Consider the following 19,621-nt stretch of genomic DNA (forward strand, 5'->3'; position numbering starts at 1 on the left):
GTAAACACTTTAAGAAAGAGACAAAGTATACTTTCAAAAGCATTGTACAGCTAGTAAATGCAATGTTGTAATGTTGTACAATCATGTCTTACCAAGTATTCAGTATTGGTATGCAGCACCCTCTAGTGGAAGCTTAGTCTTAGTGAAACAGTGAATGCACGGAAACTTGAATGAACCTTATTTCTTAAAATCGTTCATTAAGTCACCGTCTTCCACTCTTTAACTACAAATTGACAGCAGTGCAACAATCCATGGCCAAAGGCCCTAAGCAAACATGATAGAAATATAACAATATGTTTTCACTTCCAAAACTGAAAGTGAGTTTTTATAGCAAACCTTATAAAACAGCACAGAAATATTGTTTTGACAAATGATTTTTTTATTTTAAAGGTTAATAAGTGATTAAGTGTAGTTATGTTATCATTTAATATTGCTATCAACAAATCCCATTTAAAGACCAAAACCAGCAATTCATTAATCTTATGAATAAGTACTGTCAGTGCAAAACAAACAAACATGTTCATCATAATGAATGTATTGTCTGTGGAATAGTTTTTTGAGGCCTATGAAGTTTTATGGCACAGAGGACTAAACTGCATCAGGCTGTTGCTACACAAACAATACTCATTGGTTTAACAGTATTGTATGGCTGCAAACACCACAAGTGTTTACATAGGCATACATATTTAAATTGCAGTTTTTATTATAAGGAGGGTTTATGGTTTGAGTCAAGAGCAAAGTACTTGTTTACATTACACTACAGAACCTTGTCAGACAAAGAGCAATGGCAAAACACAAGCTGCTATCTACTCTGTATGCTTACTACCAAAACTATTGTTTATTGGATTCTCATTTAACTTAGTTAAAAATATCCTGTTCTGTGGGCATGGTTTCTCTTAGGCCACGAAGTTCATATTGTACCAGGTCATTCAGATTACAGAAAGGAATAAAATGATTCATTAAAGGAAAAAATATATAAAAAGGACACTGGTGAACAATTTCATAGAATATTAACACATAAAAAATGTTGTCATGGTGTTTTACAGAATACAAGCATTGAGTTGAGACCAACCTGAGCTTTCCAAACAGCATCGTCAGACCGGTTACGGAACAAAAGGAGAGGCCAAAGACACACATGGGCTTATATTTAATTTACACAAGTGTGTTCAGTGTTAAAAGGCAGCATTGTTCACCCCACTGACAACAAACTTAACCAACAGTATAAACATTGACTGGGAGTAAAGCTTAGAATAATGTCATCAGATCTTTACTTTTCAGAAATGTTTGATGATATGTCTTTATATACAGTCTATGTGACACACATTTAGTAACATGGGCTCATAGAATCTTTATATTACATCCAAACTAGCTACATCTGAAAATCTGAAAATGTGCAATACACATAGTACAGTCACAGTGTCTTTTACAGTCTAAGACAACTGGGCCCAAGCTACGCAAAGTTAAAACTTTTTAATTTCCTTGAGCTTGATACATTATCAGTATAAATGTCTTTGTGTGTGTGTATGTCTGTGTCTGTGTTTTTTTTTCTTGTGGGATAGATGCAGGATTTGTCAGTTTCCCGTGGTGGGTTCAGGGTTCTTTCTCTTATCTTTTGTTGTTTTTTGTTCTCTTCTTTTCTTGTACTTTATTCCTCTGTCCATTATTCGTTGCAGCATGCATTTTAATCTTTACCTTACTAAAATGTGCTATTGATAAAACTGCCTTGCCTTTCCATAGACCTTTTTTTTCACAGCAGATATGTTGACTTATCAGCAGAGACACAGGTGTAACTAATTACATTAAAGACGGCCCTGTTCTATTCAACGGCTCAATGCAATGGCATGCAGTCATCATCGTTAACACCCGGTCCTGTTGTGACATTACAAACTTTCTGCTGTGAAAAATGGCTACAAACTGTTTGTGTCAGCTCTAAGATTAGTCAGTCTGTAATCACTCTGCGGTTGTGTTTTGTTTAAGTCTATATGACCTGGACAATATAAAAATGACAGGACGTTACGTGACATAAGGGACAGGTCTTTCGTTTTAGGGTGAGAACTTGTTTGATTAAGTCAGTTCACATGTGGACATACTTATTCTCAATTCAGTCAATCGAATCTTGTTGTCTATCATGTTAACAGAATGTTCTTCTAAGTTTAGGATGTCAACAAGATGGTTAGCCTACGTTTGTGGAAAGCCTTAATGTATTTAGCGTTAGCTAGCTATAGCCGATAGCATGCAGGTGTGGCTTTTTTTTTAACATGAACATTAATTTGAATTTGGAAACTATGTTAAACTACATAATTAAACGTCAGCTATCTGACCACTACTCAACAGTTAACACCGGTTACATTGTTTTTCTGATCAGTGTGATCGACATTCAACTAAGCGAACCAGGCGAAGCAAACGATCCCAGAGCAACTTGATGCAGCGTGGCGACACTGACCAAAAGACCAATTATTTTTATGACTGTTGACTATTACTTTAGTTATACAATTTAAATAGACTATGGCCAAGCCAATTCAAATTATAGGCGAGAACTTGAGTCGTGAGAAGCATTCAAAATTGTAACATTCGGCTAAATTAATTTCTTCATTAATTTATGTATTTGTTTTTCTTTTTTTATATGGACTCATGTGTCTGAAAATAAAGTTGAAGATACATGTCTATTTCGAACAAGTGATATTAAAATTATGTAGAGATTACATCGGGTCTAAAAACACATTTCAAATCAAGTGTTTCCTACACATAAGGAATATCTGAAACCGTTAATAAACTGGGATAGGGGAGTGAAACTATTGAAAAGTACCCGTGGTGTTTTCTTTATTCTTTAAATGAGAACACTTTTTAAAGTTTGGTCTTTAACAGCAACCCCTGAGTATATTGATTACGTTATAATAATGATGCCGCCCAGGATTAATTGAACGCTCCACAGTACAAAGCCTCGGTCGGTCTAAGTTGTGGCCTCTAGGTGGCGACAGAGAGCCCCTTTTCGGTAAAAACAACATCTCACCTTCTTTCTTTAGTCCAAGTGCTGGAGCACGTTTGAGTGACCATGGAGTGCATTCGCTGTCATGTAGTTCAGCGTTAACACGGCGTGAATATTGGAAGAGGGGGACTTTTTGCGTGGAATACGAGGAGCCACAGTCGAGCCATGGCTGCACGGGAGGAAGGAGAGCTTTTGCACAGTAAAACAAGGCACCACGACGGAGCTGGAAGTGTAAACAGCTCAGAGGGCTTCAGGAACGGCTATGTGAAGAGCTGCGTCACCCCTCTCAAACAGGACCATCCGAGGGGGTTTTTGTTTAACGTGTGCAGGTTTTGCAACGAAGACATTCTTAATTCAAAACTGTTAAAGGTCTCTGCCCTCTACGTCGGCGCGTTCGTAGCCCTCGCGGTTTCTTTCCTCATTTCTAGAAGCTTGCAAAGTGACTCGCTTTGGGATTTGCGGACTTTTTTGTCGGGCTTCTCCCAGTCCATCAGTCCCTTATTCAGCATAGGATGTGCTTTCTTCTTTCTAACGTTTTACCTGCGGAGGAAAAAGAGGGAGAGCGGTAAATGTTGGCTCGTGTCACTGCCAGCATCGTGTTACCTCGGGGATTTTTTGGTTTTGCGGTTTTTGCAATGGGGAGAGGACCAACACCAGATGCAAATGGTGGGCAGGTTGTTATTCGTGTTGGGATGTGTGGGTCTGCTCACCCTGATCCCCACTCTGAAACTCAAACACAGTGTCCTCATACTGGTTTTTGCCAGCGTTGTGTGGCTCGTTTCTTTCACAAGTTTGAGCGGTCTGCCCGCACTCATCAGACCGCTCTTCGCCTGCTTCGCCGGGGTCTCGGGCTCCCTGCTGGGGCTCTGTTTTGACCGTTACTACCCGTCGAGGGAAGCACCGAGTGGGGTTTCCTCCGCGGAGGAAAAGGTCCCGGTGATCAGACCTAGGAGAAGGTCCAGTTGCGTCTCACTCGGGGAAACGTCGACCAGCTATTATGGCAGTTGTAAAATGCCCCGCAGACCTTCGTTGCCCTGTATATCCAGAGAACAGGTATGTATTCCCCTGCAGGACCACGTCTGTTGTTGTTGTTCACAAATAGCCCCCCCCCCCCATCATCCACAGCTACACAGACACACATGTGCATCAGAGGAGGGAAACGCACAACCTCGTGTCATTCACCCTCAAAGTAAATCAAACTACAGAAAAAAATAAACGTTTAACCAAATAATTAGATTTGCAATAGGTGCATTTGTGTTAAAGTCTTCGGGTAAAACAGAACGTTGTATACTGTTCCAGGTAGCAGATAAACTAACGTGTTTTGCAGTGTTATTACATGTGCTCTAAATGCCAAGCAAGGGCTTTGCATTTCAGCCAATTATTTAAAAAAGTGTCTTTTACAGCCTATGGATACTTATAATTAACATTCAGCATCCTATTGTGTGCAATCTTCTTGTCTACATCACTTCATAGCATCCATCGTTTTGAGCATATATGTATTTTTGTGAGGAATATTTTCTTTTAAAAGTTTATATGCCAGATAATCGCCTACATGAGGCTGACAGAATAACAACACAGCCAGCAGCATAGCAAGGGATGTGGCCTACGGTCCCACCTGACTGGAGCAGTCAACAAAACCAGATGATGGCGAGCTCACGCAGGGGTGATTCAGTGTGTACGTCCACACTCAGCGGGTATTCCTTCATCTTCTTGTTTGCTTGTGTACACGAGCTGTATACAGTCTGATTACAGGTCCACCGCAAAATGGTGCTCCCTTCTACTTTGCATTAGTTTTGTAAACCAATACACCGATATCGAGTGATGTCCATTCTCAATTAAGACTATCGTGTTGCATCCAATACGTAGTGGACACAAAACTGCTGCTGCAAGTTTCTGACTTAATTTGTGTGTAAATAAATGCCAACATTATTGTCAGCATTTAAAAAAACAACAACAACATGCATTTCTTTAGTGGATGCCAAGCCGTCAGCTCACACACATTGTTTTTGTGTCCACGCTTTGTGAGAAATGATAAGAGAACTAAAAATGTATATCCATCACTTTGTCTCGGTGGTTCTATTTCCAGCAGTTGCAGACTAGTAGTCACATTGAGTTAGGCCTCAGTGCATGAAGACTGAAACAGAAAAACAGGTTGGATCATTCAAGACAAACATACAAACATAATTTCACCTTTTGCTTTGTCCTATGAATCATTGTTCTGTTATTACATATTTACACTTTTATTTAACTGAAAATGAGCTAAAAGTAAACAGTATATAGATGGAGGCTGCTCTATCTTTTTTCTTAAAGTAAGTTTTCACAATGAGGGTCTCAGCTCCAACATTTGCCAACCTTTTCATTTGGAAGAGAAAGTTATTGACTTGAACCTAAGATGAGGTGTTTTTGAAACCACAATATGTTGATCCAAGTTGTTTGCAGAAGATTTGTGATTGTAAACAACTAAGGAAACATTGTGCATCATTAAAAACAAGAGGGTTCCCATTCCACATTTATGTTTCACTCAGTTGACGTCGTTGTAGTACAGTGTTGACATATTCAGCGCCTGGGAATCCAAAACTTGAAACTGAGTAAGACCAACAGCTTCTTTAGATATGTGCAGCATGCGGCACACTTAAAGTGCCAACCTTATCACTGTCAGTTGAAACGTTGAAAGTTGAAACAGGACATTGTTTTTTGTTTTTGACCAAACAAACCATGTTGTTTTTAATTGGTAATCCTTTCTTTAAATTGCTACATTGTCTGCTTCAGTTACCTTGTTGTTTGCCTGCTCCAAAAAAAATCCCATAAATGTACACTGTAGTCAGACATTTGGAAATGTGTGACGACAAAAACAATAACAACAAAAATAATGTTGTGCAAAAGTAGTGGTTAAGAGGTTATTATCAATTGAATATCTGACATGCATCACAAATTATATTGAGAAAAAAAGAGAAATAAGATTGCAATCCTATGTTATGGCCTGCGTCACCATGCTGTTCTTAGAATGTTTTTGACAGCCTCTCTGCCAGTAAACCCTAATGTCAAAGTTGTGAATGTTTGGGTGAGTGTGTCTGTCTGTCTGTCTGTAGGTGTCATCCTTTTGATGCAGCTTACTGGCAACCTGTCTGAGGTGTTGTGCCCACTGCATGCTGGGATAGATCTCACTTAATGGGGACGGCCCTACGACGTTAGCGGCGTCGCCCATTATTGTAGGTAAGAGCGAGTGTTGATGCTCTTGGATCTTGTTTTGAATTGTTGCTACTGGCACCGAGCTTTTCTTTCCCGGGTTTGATAATCTGGTAATCTAGTCAGTGAAGAAGAACGGTAAACTGAGCGTAATAAATTATCTTTTGTGATATAACTTAATGAGACCGCTTCTGCGTCAGAGGCCGGCAAAAAGAGGCACAAAGACAGACCTCGAAAGGAGTCACTCAGGGTTCACTGGTGATGTCAAACGTGTTCTACATCTTCACACACATTCTGCACATCAGACCCCCCCCCTCCATCTGTGAGGTTCTTTGTTTTTTGTCTTTCAGTTGCGAAGGGGGGGGGGGGGGGGGGTGTTAGCAGCAACACATGGTTTTATGCACAGCATGTTCATCATCACCTCAGAAAAATGGTTGTATAGAGTTTTCTCTATACAAGATGAAAGTGAAGATGTTTTGGTCCGGAGACACAAATGTGGGAACTAACTCCTGAAACAAAGTTTCAAAACTAGATATTACGAAAATGGCTACGGTTTACTGCCAGGGGCTTCTTAAAATCGCATAGCAGGACACCTCAACCAAATCTACTGTGAACAGTTTAACCATCACCCTTCAGTCATGTGCATTATGTTTTACTGCAGGTAACCACAGCAACAGCACTTTGTCTGGTGGAAAGGTCCTAACCAGGAGTTAAACCCACGACCAAAACAACTTTTAAACATGACTTTATTTTGTATTGTGGTAAATAAGCAGGCAGTGTGCTCTGAGTCCTAATATAGAACATAATGGCAACATTTACATTAGGTTTTATTGCCTCCACTGCATCTGTTAATTTCATATCACACTTCTTGTTTATTAATACAAACATTTGAAGATATTTGCAGTAATTACTTTATTACTGTGAGACATTTTCTATTCATGTATAAACTATCTTGATGTGTTCTTCACAAACACTCCATTAATGTGAGTGTAGACTTTTTGCAAGTGGACACCATCATGAATATTCAGACTGAAAGTGCTGCTTCTGACCCAATGGCCTGAGAGACAGCAGGGCCAGAGTTTAAGTCCAGCTTGTCACTAGTCATGCGCATGAGGGATTTAAAGAGCTGCAACAGAATATTATGAAGCCGTAATACCTGAGTGACACTTGCACCTAAAAATACAAGAATGTCAGACAATAGTTTATGGGTCTGTCCCTTTTTAAAAAAATAATCCGTAAATCCGATCTGCGAGTTCAAATGGCGGACACACAGGTGTGAATATTGTTTTAGACATTCAAGGTTTCTGATGTTTTGTCCCAACATTTGCTTCACCCTCCAGAAGTAATTGCAAATAGAAAGCTTTAATGGGCCACCTAAAGTTATCGTTTGGTATTACAACAGCAGACGTTAAGTCACAGTTGGTAAATGTGTATTGCAACAAGACGAAGCAATAAAAGTTATCAACATCTCTTTTATGATTAGGCCGAAATTGTGACAGTTCTTTGTAAAACTAGAAGTTTTGCTTAAAACTAAATGACAGAAAAACATACAGAGTTAAATAGGTAGTGGACACGGTACTGACAAGCACATATTTGATCTACAAAAATATGTTTCTCTCCAGCCCATCAAGGCTTCCATAGCCAGTTTGTTTTTCAACAGTTACATTTGAAAAGGCTGACTTTACAAATGATTGTTACATGTGACAGCCAATACCGACCGACTGTAGCTTCATTGATCACCTAAGTTCAGCTGTCTGGTGGCACAAATTTCACCAAACTATTTACAGTTTCAACATATTCTTTAGATATTTTTTAACATCAAGATGATGTAAGTAGGACGTTGTTAGATTCGCAGAAGCCAATCGAGCAATATTTCTTAGTATTTGAAAGCATTAGTTTTTTGCCAATATTATTTTTGAATTACTGTAATTTCTTTTTTTTTTACTAATGCAAGCTATAGAGTTATTTTAACAGTAGCGTGGTCTATCAGTGACTCATACAGTAATGTTTTCTTTGATGCCGGCACCGTGGCTTTAAGAGCATCTTTTGACAGCATCATCTTTGATAAAATACTTTGTCATTTGCATATTCTAAGTACAATTGTGCTATTCGAAGTGAACCAAAAGTTCAAACAAAAAATGAGAATAAGTGCTTAGGATTTACAGATGTATTGATTTTAATGTCATGTTATGGCCACTTTATGATGAGTCAAAAGATGGCTCTATTTTTCTTAAAGGTCAACCTCCCAGTTCTCTTTGCTCATACGCAGCGTTGCCTTAGAGTTCGGTGACGGTCTCTGTCGATGAGCACGTCCCTTGATTGGAGGTGCGATCCTTAAATGTGTCAGACCGACTAAAAAGGAAAACCCTTCATAGTTTAGACTGCTCATTTAGAAATCCTGAAACGGGACAAAGGTTTCTGTCTCTAAAAGGTGCAGACATGATTAACACATGAAAACAGTTAGTTGTCTCATTTAGTCTTTTCCAGCTTCAAGTAATGTTTGTTTTTGCTCTGATCATTTCAAGTCTCGGATATGTTTTTTGGCACAGTAACTCTAAACCTCTTGCACAACCAAAGCTTTATGGATTGGCTGCAAGTGCCAGGGGTTAGGCACACTGAGTCCTAGATTTATTGCATTAACAAGCTCTACTGTATTGTGCTAAATTATTCTTCAATAGGAGACCCAAATAAATCAGTCAATTGTGTCACACAGGTCACAAATTAAGACCCACAATTTGAGAACATTTTTCTCAAATTCTTTGCTGCATATTTGGGTCCTAGGAATCATTCTTTTCAAATCCAAAAGCCAAAACAATGATTATGTCATCCAACCTGAATGGCAGCTTGTTCCTCCCACAAATGATGTCGGCAAGTGTCTCTGAGACCCAGTTATTTTTTTGAGATGAAGTAGATAAAGTGGAGATCATATTTTTTTTTTAAGTAGGATTATTGTATTTGGGCTTTCACAGCAGAAATCTAAAAGCTTATATTCCATGAGTGAGTGCTGGCAGCGTAATGTACAATTCTGGGAGAAGGCCCTCCTTTTTGTGTGGTTCCTTACCCACTCCACGGGGGCAGGCAGGGGTAAATAATACACTTAACTAACCCCCCATCCAGACAAGAGCAGAGACGCAGGCTGCAGAGAGAAAGGTTGGAAGGGAGAGCAGTGAAAACGCAGAGCAGCTCTCAGCTGTCACGTTCGCTTGCTGTAAAGCCATGTGGAATGATATAACATTGACGTCACAACCCAGTGACGTACCGCAGGGTGATTGCAAAGAAGAAGGGAAAAAAAATGCCAAGTCTTATTAATCGTCCTGTAGAATATAGTGTCTGCCTCCAGCAGTGATGAGAAAGGGAGAAAATTGTCTGTCTTGCGACGGTGTGCAATAGAAAGAGTCTTTAGGAGGAAAAAGTTGCCACCGAAAAAAACCCCACTCTGCTTATTCATCCAGAAATCCGACAAAGCTAAAGGCTTTCTGAGTATTTCACAATATTGCTTTTCCCTATTTTATAATTTGACATTTTTGGCTGAATGCATACAGCAATTTAATGCCGTCACTATCGGCTCATTGGTGTGAGTGCATTGAACTAGTAATGTAATGTTCACATCTAATGAATAAATCCTCCATCAGTATTATAGAAGTACAGACCAAGTAAATTGGGTCAAATTTAATTGTAGATTTTTCTTTTAAAATCTAATAGATTTGTGATTTATAAAAAAATACTAATGATTTTATTTTTGTTGTCACTGGTCTAATGAGGTAAAATCCTGGCCAAATGATACTGTAGCCAATGTACTGTTGATACTGTTTGCATCCTTCATGAGTGTTCTCTGTGGAGATGAAAGCCTCTGTGCCGTTAGTGTGCCAGCTCCTTGTCCTGTTGGTTCACTGTTGTCAAAACTAAACTGTCTGAACAATGTGTGTTAATTATTCAAGATGAGTTGCGTGTGCTGAATCAATCGCTCAGTTTTGTTTCCACTATTCTTTAAATCCTCCACATGCTGGTTATGGCATGTATAAATAAGTCCATCTTGCTTTAAACAATTAAAGTTATAAAGGATAATCAAATTAAACCTGGTTGAGCATGCTGGGACACCTACGTGCTCAGAATGCGTCATAAACGCCACAATCTAATTGTGTTCATGTTTTCTTTGCACTTCTAAAAAAAAAGAAAGAAGAAAAGCAAGATTGAGCTCAACCTAATTTTTAGTTTGTTCTGTTTATACGTTTTATATAACTCTTGTTGGAATAGACTGTAGCTTCGAAGGACAGTGCTGATGGGGAGAAATGCATTGCCTTAAAATATAGGCCATTAAATGTTGCAAGAATGTCTGCAAGAAAGGTTGTGTTTTTGGTTTTAAGGAAACTTAAATGTAGATATTATCAATGTTGTGAACAACTTCTCTCACTCCATGTGAAAATACAACAGCTTTAAAGTACGAAGCCCTATGTGGTATCCACAGTTTAATTGATAATATAAGATGTATATAAGGAAATATATATATTTAGTGAACGTGTTGTTGATGTGTCTTTGAGCTGATTATTATAATACAAATCTATTTGATGAAATGTGAAACTGAGCTGTTGTTGAGCTGAGGGAGAGTGACGTGTGAAGTTAACCTCTGTGTTCAGCAGCTTGTGTTACAGTCGCAATATCAAGGCCAAGATGTCCTAATGCATCGCTTAGCAACTCCTCACCAATGCCACTTTCATAGTAGGTAAACATTTTATGAATGCCAAACCAAGAGCTGAATCAGCATTTAAGAATGTTGCCTATATGTGTAATCGTTTTTTTTATTTTTTTATGTATATAATTTAATAAAATTTGATTTGTTGTTATTGGACCCTGATGGGCTTCTGTGAATAATATAAACGTCACAACTAGTTTGCGTAGCTGCTTTTAATTCTTCGGTACAAAGGGTTAAGCTGAGTGTGTGTGTGTGTGTGTGTGTGTGTGTGTGTGTGTGTGTGTGTGTGTGTGTGTGTGTGGCTGACTGCAGAGTGAAACAGGATGCAGCGGCTGCATTGTCAGCCTGCTGGTGTGAGTGCAAACAGATGAGGAAATGCTGGAGCGGGTACTCCAAAACTCGGGTTACCCTGGAAACGGTTTGCGTCACGATCACCAGCAATTAGCTCGCCGCTCTTTAGTTTTCATGATAGGTCTACCAGAGCTCAGCCTTAATGACTCCGGTGTCCGAAGAGTCCCCGTCCGAAGAAGGGGCTCGCAAAATATTCACAGGCGGTTTCATTTTGTCTCTCTTCTCATTATTATTTTAGGACATAGTTAGGGTTATGGCTCGTTTGATGCTGTGTTTGGAAATGCGTATAAAGAACTGCGCAGCTCTCCCCCTCTTTCTTATCTTTCTCTAATGAGCCTTGATGTGATGTCCTGACCTCGTCTATCTGCTTGTGTTATTGTGCACAAAGCTTCTTCGTGGCTGAGGCTTTTTGTGTTGTTTGGGCTCAGAATGTTGGAGACATCAACTACGTTTGGGCTAATTAGGCCATTCCCCCCCCCCCTGCAACTATTGTATCAGCCTCACATACTTTGCATGTTTCCACTACATGAAAAAATTGCAAATACACTGTGGCTTCAAACACAATCAAGCTTTAGTTTGGGAGTTTAGGAGACAGAGGAGGGTTTTTTTTTTACTGTGCAGCTCCTCTCAAAGAGTTTGGATCACACCTCAAGGTTCCCAACAATGCAAATATTTCAGGTGGCTGAGCTTTTAAGTTCAGGATGAGGTTGTTGAACCTCGCATGTGTTGACTGTTGGTTCAGTCCGTGACAGGGTGAGAGTAAAGGGGGGGGGGCCTTGACTAGGTTTGGTCGAGGGGTGGTATTTAGTAAAATTAGACTACTATGACATAGATGGTGTGAGCCCATATGTAAATTGTTGCTGTGGGAAATTAAGCATGAGGGGAGGGATGTAGTATATTTAAGTTTGATTTAAGTGAGTGCATACCATAGGTTTTACTGGCTGGTAATAGCCTCCAGACGACTTTGTTGACATAACATCATCTTTTCCTTCAATGTTCTTAAAGCTTTACGTGATCATTTGAAGGCGTGCTTAGACTAGAGGGATTCCAGCGTTTTGTGCCACAGAGAATTCATACAATTGTTATTTGTCGGCTTTGCATTCTCATCCAAACGTTACACAGCAATCTCGCCGAAAATTGTACTCACTTTCTCCCTCTACTTTTCTCTCCCTCGTGTTATTCTCTCTATCTCTGTCTCTCAGTTCTCTCTTTCGTTCTCTGTGCGCCTCTTTTGAAAACGGTGTCAGCACTGCTGCTTTTACACCAAAAGGCTGTTGCTAAGTGACGGTTGACGTCAGCCACAGCTACAGAGGAGGGCTTGTGTGTGTTTAGCAGCTGAGGGCAGATCCCACTGAAAAGGGCAAAACTGAGAAGCACTATTAGTCACTGCAATGAAAACCCGAACTTCAACCAACAGCATCGCCATCTACAATAACTGCACAATTTATTCTGAGCGACTTATGGTAAAAGTAAATCTTTCAAAGTGGAATGGTGAGGTTAAAGCAAAAAAAAAAAAAATCTATATATGTATATTGGAGAAACTGATCTCGGCCAATCCCCACCCCCTTTTCTTCACTTTTTTTTTCACTTTAGTCTGTCGCTGTCTCCTTTTCTTTCTCCCTTTAACCCCTGTCCGCCCCTCCCCCAATACACACACACACACACACACACACACAGGCTCTGAAATGCCAGACACCCCTCCTCCCCTTCCCCTAACATAATGTAAGTAAGATTTTGTAGATAGATTTAGTGTCTGACGAAATGCTCTGACTCTGAGCCTCAGTGTGATATCTCCCCCATCCGGCCAAGGTTGCTCTTGATCTGCTCGCCATTGTTCCCAGGGACCTGTATCACCCCCCCCCTCCATTCTCTCTCCTGTGACAGCACACGAAATTTGACCCGTTTAAAGTGGACCAAACAAAAAGCTTATCTACATTTGAGGTTAAAATAACAGTGCACGTCTTCCGTTCACAACTCATGAAGCATTGTTTTTAGTTCTCACTTTTGCAAGAATTTAGTAGACTTTGTCGGTGAGAAAGGTTAGAGAGCAGTGACGCAGTAATCTATCAGGTTTACAGTAGAAGACGGCCGTTTTTTTTTATGGCTGATGCAGGCTGCTGCTGGAGATAAACCAGCACCAGCAGGACTGCTGGGGGGGGGCAGAGATAGGTGTTTGTGGCAGTCATATGGAGCTCACTGATGGCAGAACGAGTGAGCGGTGGGCACAGGGTTTTAATCGCACCTTCCCTCTGCAGCTGATGCACACTGTGCCTCTCAGATACAGTCACAGCTGCTGGGTCCGCCCCAAACAGTTTGCTCCCCGTCATGATGTGCTCATGAGAACTTTTGAAGAGTGATATTAAGGGATCGAGGTCCGATGGGCAGTGGTTTAGTGGCCGAAGAGATTTCCCTTCAAGCAGAAGACCATTTCTCTCCACTCTAGTGAAATTGTTGTTTGTTAAGACGCTTAAGCCCCCCCACAGCTTCAGGGGCACACCTGTCACTCTGGAGTGATGCAAGCCAAAGATTTGTCTCGATATTCAATTAAGAGATTCTGTATTTATGTATTTAAACACTATAAAAACGTTGAACTCTAGTGTCTTGCTGATACATTCCACAATGCATTGGATTGATTGCTGCAGTGCGACCATATTTAGGCCCTAAATGTCGCTTACCTGTATCAAAGGATGGACTGGATCCACAGTGGACCTGATGCCACATATCAACAGCAGGCACCCTAGCATGGCACCAGAGGTACGGGGCATCAGGCACCAGGTGCTCTGCTGCAGACACAAGTAGTTGGCGGGGGGGGCGGCATGTATTAAAGATGCAGTAACTATACCGGCAATATGATCGCATAGAAAGTTTTGTGTTACTTTTACAAAGTGATTGAAAAACAGGTTGGTTGGTTTTACAAATGTCAAAAACAGACTTAAATCAAATTGAGGAGAGCCAAAGATGCAAAAAGCAGCTGACATTTTCTAGGCTAGCTAGTTGGTGTGTTTCTGATCTCAAAATGAGGCTGAAAGGCTAGCTAAATCACCATCTCTATGCCTAACATTTAGATAGTTTCTTATATTTTTTTTTCACCCATCTATCGGAACAAGATACTTGGTTGTAAGCAATTATAGTTATATTACACAAGTATTTGAGCTGAAAAAAGACTTGGATACTTATACAACTTCTAACACAAATGTGCCGATGTGACACAGCCAGGGGACAGAGGCCAGTTAATCTGAAAGACCCACTCATAATCATTTCACCTGTTAAGTGTTTGATCCCCTTCATCAATATTGTAACTAATCACTGACGATTGGCAATGCTAGAAAAAACAACAACTGTGCAGCCCTACCTAAGGCTAAAAGTAGAGGTCTGTTAGGCTATGTATTCAGCGACAATCATTTATCATGTTTGGGACACATTAATATGCTGTCCACGAAGATAACTGTGTGCTTGTCATGGAACAACAGAGCAGTCAGAGAAACGAGCGTAAGGTCACATTCAGGCAACGCAACTCCACAAAACAAACAGCACTGAAATGTTTTGTGGGAGATCTTAAGTCTGCTTTATGTTTCATGACACTGGGCTGATTTGTCCATCCAGTATTCAGTGAGTAGGATGTGCTTCATGACAATAACCTACAGTGGTGTAGATTCTTTCATTTCTAAAAAAAATTTAAACTGTAGTTAAGAAATCTCGCCTATAATAATAATAATAATAATAATAATAATAACAATAGTAATAATAATCGCCTTAGTAAAACCGGCGCAAGGCGCACACGCCAGAAAATGATGTAATCACAGCCTGCCCAAATGTCACAAATAGTTCACTGACACAAGCATTATTTACATGTCTAGGGAGAACACAAAGAATGCCAATTCGTTTTTTAAATGCTTTAGAAACAGGAGGTCTTAAAAATCTTCAATATATATATATATATATATATATATATATATATATATATATATATATATATATATATATATATATATATATATATATATATATATATATATATATATATGCTATCCAAATCAAATTGTTCACAGGATATTCAACCTTCGTTTCCTTATAGTACATTTAATACTTGGCGTGTTTCTTTACAGGGCTTGTGCAAAGGCAATAAAGTTGTCCATGAATATGAGATATGAGTTTCCAGTTAATTTTAATCCCTCCTCGGCATTGTGGAGGTTGGTTTATGGCTTCCTGCCGGTTACACTCGTTGTCTTCTTGCTTCTTCACAGGTCATTTTGTTTGTACGCTCTCTGACGTTTCAGAGAATCATGCAACGAACAGCGTGTTGAGTATAAACGCCTCTGTGCATGCTCGGAGCTCGCGCGCCATTTACGGAGGCTCGCGTTACGGTGTTTAAGTATAAGTATAAGTATAAACAAAGCTTAATACATTTGTCAGGTCAGTATGGTTGAAAAGTGGAAACCACACCCATATTTATACATCCTGCAGGCTAACAAGCTCTGCGATGACAGGTGTGGTTCATCCAAAACGTCCCGGGTGATGTTTGGTCCAAAAAACAATAGGCAATTAACAATTTAATAAAGTGTATAAAGAAAAAAAGAGAGTGATACGTGCCTTTAATCGAAGCAAATTAAAATGTTCTAGCTCTCCCTTTCTTTTATTGTTCAACTTGACAATCACTGTTTTCAAACTATTGCTAATACAGAAGCTTTGCCCCTTTTTAGACTTTATATATACTTTATTTATAAACAGGAGTGCTCTTTTTCAGTAATGCCAGTGTTTTTATATCTAGAAATCTAAAGTCAAAGGACTGTATACACAAAACTTGGCAAACTGGGTACATGTCGGCCTCACCTTTGCTCTCCTTGACTCTGTTTAGTAAACCTACCTCAGGTTTGTTTGTATGACATCAGCCAGTGTTCCAGTATTTATGCCATGTGGCATCTGTCTCAGGAGATGTAGGCAGACCTCAACGAGCTCTGAGTTTATACTTACAGATGTAAAATGCTGATCTCTGGTGGTTTCTGCATCATGTTGTGATCCGCACTCTGTCAGCACTGGCTGCTGAGTCAGTTGCTCGTTCTGATGATGGGATATCGAGGGGAGACAAACTCAGGACCCCAGTCTATTTGAAAGTAGCCTGTTTAAACCGCAAACTGCAAGATTCATTTGTGAGGAATTTTCGATTTTACACTTACAAAAATCTTACATATTAGTCAACTTTAAAACATTTTTTATTCTGCCTTAATTTGTGACATTAGTCTTTAACTGCCATTTAGGATACATTTTGTGCTGATTTCTGTTTGTTGAACGCATCAATAGCAGAAGATAATTATCTATAAATTAATTAGATGTCCTGTGCTCAGTTGTTGAATTGGAGTCATGTGACTGTTACATCCTGTAATGAAGGTCACACCAAAATAGCCTCTCTGGAATGCTTTTGTACTAATTTGCAGAAATATCTATTGAATTCAAATATTGTTGATGCAATCTTTCTCTAAAGCAAGAAGACGTGTGTTTCTTTGTCTGACTTTTTTCAAGAATCTGACGTATTTACAGCATCATTTTATGAAACTCCCTGTTTCGGTCAGTACTGCTAGTCCTTACTTTGCACTCCTTAACCCTAACCCAACAGCAGCGTCTCCATGTCCGTCTGTTAGTGATACTGGCCTCTGTCTCACTCCATTATGTGTGTGCACTAGACACCAGGGACTCTACAGTGTGAAACACCCCACCCCTGTACCAAGCCAGGGTGGAATATTCTCATTTTTGTATTTTGTTACATTGCAAAGTTACAACATTTTGGGCCTCTCACAGTGTATGATTCAGACCCTGACGTGTTACAGTGTTGCAAACTATCAGCATGGGGTTGCTGTATGCCCACACATTGTTGTAAAAAGCGTACAGTTGTCGATTGTCTTGCCATACCGAGGGAAGCGGATTGTTGCACACTTGTGGGTGATTGCCTCACACTGGTTTTGCCTGAAACATCTTGAATGGAATGCCAGAACTGGAGCACGGTCTTTGACATTTTAGCTGTCAAAAATATTCTGAAATTCTTGAAATGTGTGAAATGTTTATATTTAAAAGCATTTAAAATATTTTGTATGTCCCAGAACGTAGTATGTCAAATGCAGAATGCCAAAAATACCAGGATGTCCTTCTAAATCCGGTCGCTTTTTGCAGTGTGCAAGCCAGCATGCTGTTCTGGCTATTCTGACCCACAATCCTCTGTGCAGCTGACATATGGGCAGGAGGGTCAAAGTTCTAGGTGCAATGTTATGAGGAAGTAGTGTGTTCCAATTGAATGCATTCTGCGTGCAACAGTGCGTACTTTGTAAGAGCAGCTGCAGTATGTACTAAAAGTAAAAAGAGAAAGTATGCCATTTGAAACGCAGACTCAGTGTTGTTTTAAACACAGACCCTAAAGCTGCATTCTTGTATTTCTGGCCATTAGAGGGCAGAAGAAAACCAGCTTATAGACGCACATCTTTGAGATATTAATTGTGTCTTTATATATAGCCTTAATGTTAGCAAATGGTTGCCTACTTACACATTCAGCAGAAGCAGAGCAACATTATTATCTCATTTGGGTCATGTTCTGGCCATCTGATGTCCAAAATTCACTTTGCTTTTATCTCTGGTTTGGTCTCCACCAACTCCTGAGAATAATGTGTGCGTATTTAGGTTGCTACATGTTTCACTTTCTTCACCAGCTAGTCGCTAACTTTGTCTGCTGTCAGGCAGGTAGCTGTTTGACTGAAAACAGCTTCCTGCTGCTGCTAGAGACGGGGATAGATGAGAGCGGGGAACTACGGACTGAACCACACAGTAAATACTCCAATGTTAAACCAAAATATTGATCTAAAAGAGGCTAAAGGGCTCCAGAGCTACAGAGCATAGTAATAATTCTCCCTGGACGTTTGTGTTTGTGTGTTTGTGTTTGTGTGTGTGTGTGTGTGTGTGTGTGTGTGTGTGTGTGTGCGCATATTGATTTACAGCCACTTATTTTATGATCTTATATCACTCAGCAAAGTTTCTATAGCCTATCACACCTTGTAAAAATAACATCCAGCTACAATCGCTGAACAAGAAACCTTTGTAGCTGTGAGCCACTTTCAAAAATACAGTCCTGTAGGATGCTGACCTGTACTTCTATGATCCAACCCAGGCCTTCACACCACCATCAGGAGGGCAGGAAAGGACGGGCTGCAACATGCTGTTAAATTACCCTCAAAATGTATAACCATAAGTAATTTGAGTGCAATCTCAAATAACTTTAACGACAAGCAGACAGACATTGAGGCGCTCAAGAGCGGCCAGTTCCATATTGATTTTGACCTTTAATTTGACAAGTGTACAACTGTAAGCTTCTTAAGCTTTTTTTTTTTCAACCTCAGCTTTAAAGGCAGCTTGGTGAATTTGATACGTAAAGTAGAAATAAGAAGCTGCCCAGAGCCAGCGTTGCTCACTTGATTGTAAATGATTTACTTAACACACAATTTCCGTCTCTTCTCACTGCTCTTTGTGTCTCACTCTCTCTACTTCCCTGTGAACTCCTCCTCTTACTGCTCGGCTCTGATGGATGGCGTTTGTGTTCACATGCTTGTTATTGGCCAGAGCTCCAGGGCACAGGCGTTAGGTTGTGTTTATGAGAGGAGCTTGCACTGATTCCATGATAAAACCAGATGTTCCCTTACAAGGCTTCGAGCCTCCCTCATCTCGCTCTCATGTCCATATCAGGTATAACCTTCCTGTTGTACTCAGGTCTCCCAGCCTCCAAACTATAGCTTGGTCTTGGGCTCCACAGTGGTCAAAAAAGGTTGCCTGTGAAGGACACACATGACATGTTTGCACTTGCATAGAAGGAAACAGTCTAAGCTAGAATATGCTGAGAATATGGACTATTTGTTTTACAACAATTACAACAAATTACTAATAAAAAAATGCAAAATATTACATTGATATTAAAAAAAAAAAGGAAAGTGTGGCTTATTCTCACATTTGACAAGTTGGAGCCTCAGAATGTGCAGCATTTTTGCTTGATAAATGACTTAATCACTCAATCAATTTTATTAATTGTTGTCCATTCATTTTCCGTTAATCCACTAATCGCTTCAGCGCTGAATTATACGTAAATGAACAGCCTGTCCAAAATGTGCCTAGCTGTGTTTTCAAATGAAGGCTCGGTACAAAAAAACATGTGGTGCAGCTGCCATACCCAGTTAACATACATAATGTTAAATGCCATTCAATTACTGCTTACTCAATTATCTGATCCATGATAACATACTAAAGGCCTATCAGATGCCAAAACACCAGACAGGAGGTTGTTATATTAAGAGGAGAACAGATGCATAACTCAGGAACGTTACCACAGTGGCATCAGTTAATCCAGCCATATGTGTAGCTATATGACGTATTGCATTGTT

General features: G+C 39.8%; 1 protein-coding gene across 1 annotated transcript in view; it reads left to right on the forward strand.

Moving 5' to 3' along the window:
* Nucleotides 1-3,039: 3,039 nt before the first annotated feature.
* Nucleotides 3,040-19,621, forward strand: part of pde3b (phosphodiesterase 3B) — a 38,966-nt gene continuing 22,384 nt past the window's right edge. The window contains exon 1 of the mRNA XM_068730446.1: nucleotides 3,040-4,039. Within this exon, the coding sequence (XP_068586547.1) occupies nucleotides 3,152-4,039 (888 nt within the window). The 5' untranslated portion in view covers nucleotides 3,040-3,151. The remainder of the gene's footprint in view (nucleotides 4,040-19,621) is intronic.

The sequence above is a fragment of the Cebidichthys violaceus genome, unplaced genomic scaffold, assembly GCF_023349555.1.
Source record: "Cebidichthys violaceus isolate CVI_PGR_0920_01 unplaced genomic scaffold, fCebVio1.0.p SCAF_5, whole genome shotgun sequence".
NCBI classification, from domain to species: Eukaryota; Metazoa; Chordata; class Actinopteri; order Perciformes; family Stichaeidae; genus Cebidichthys; species Cebidichthys violaceus.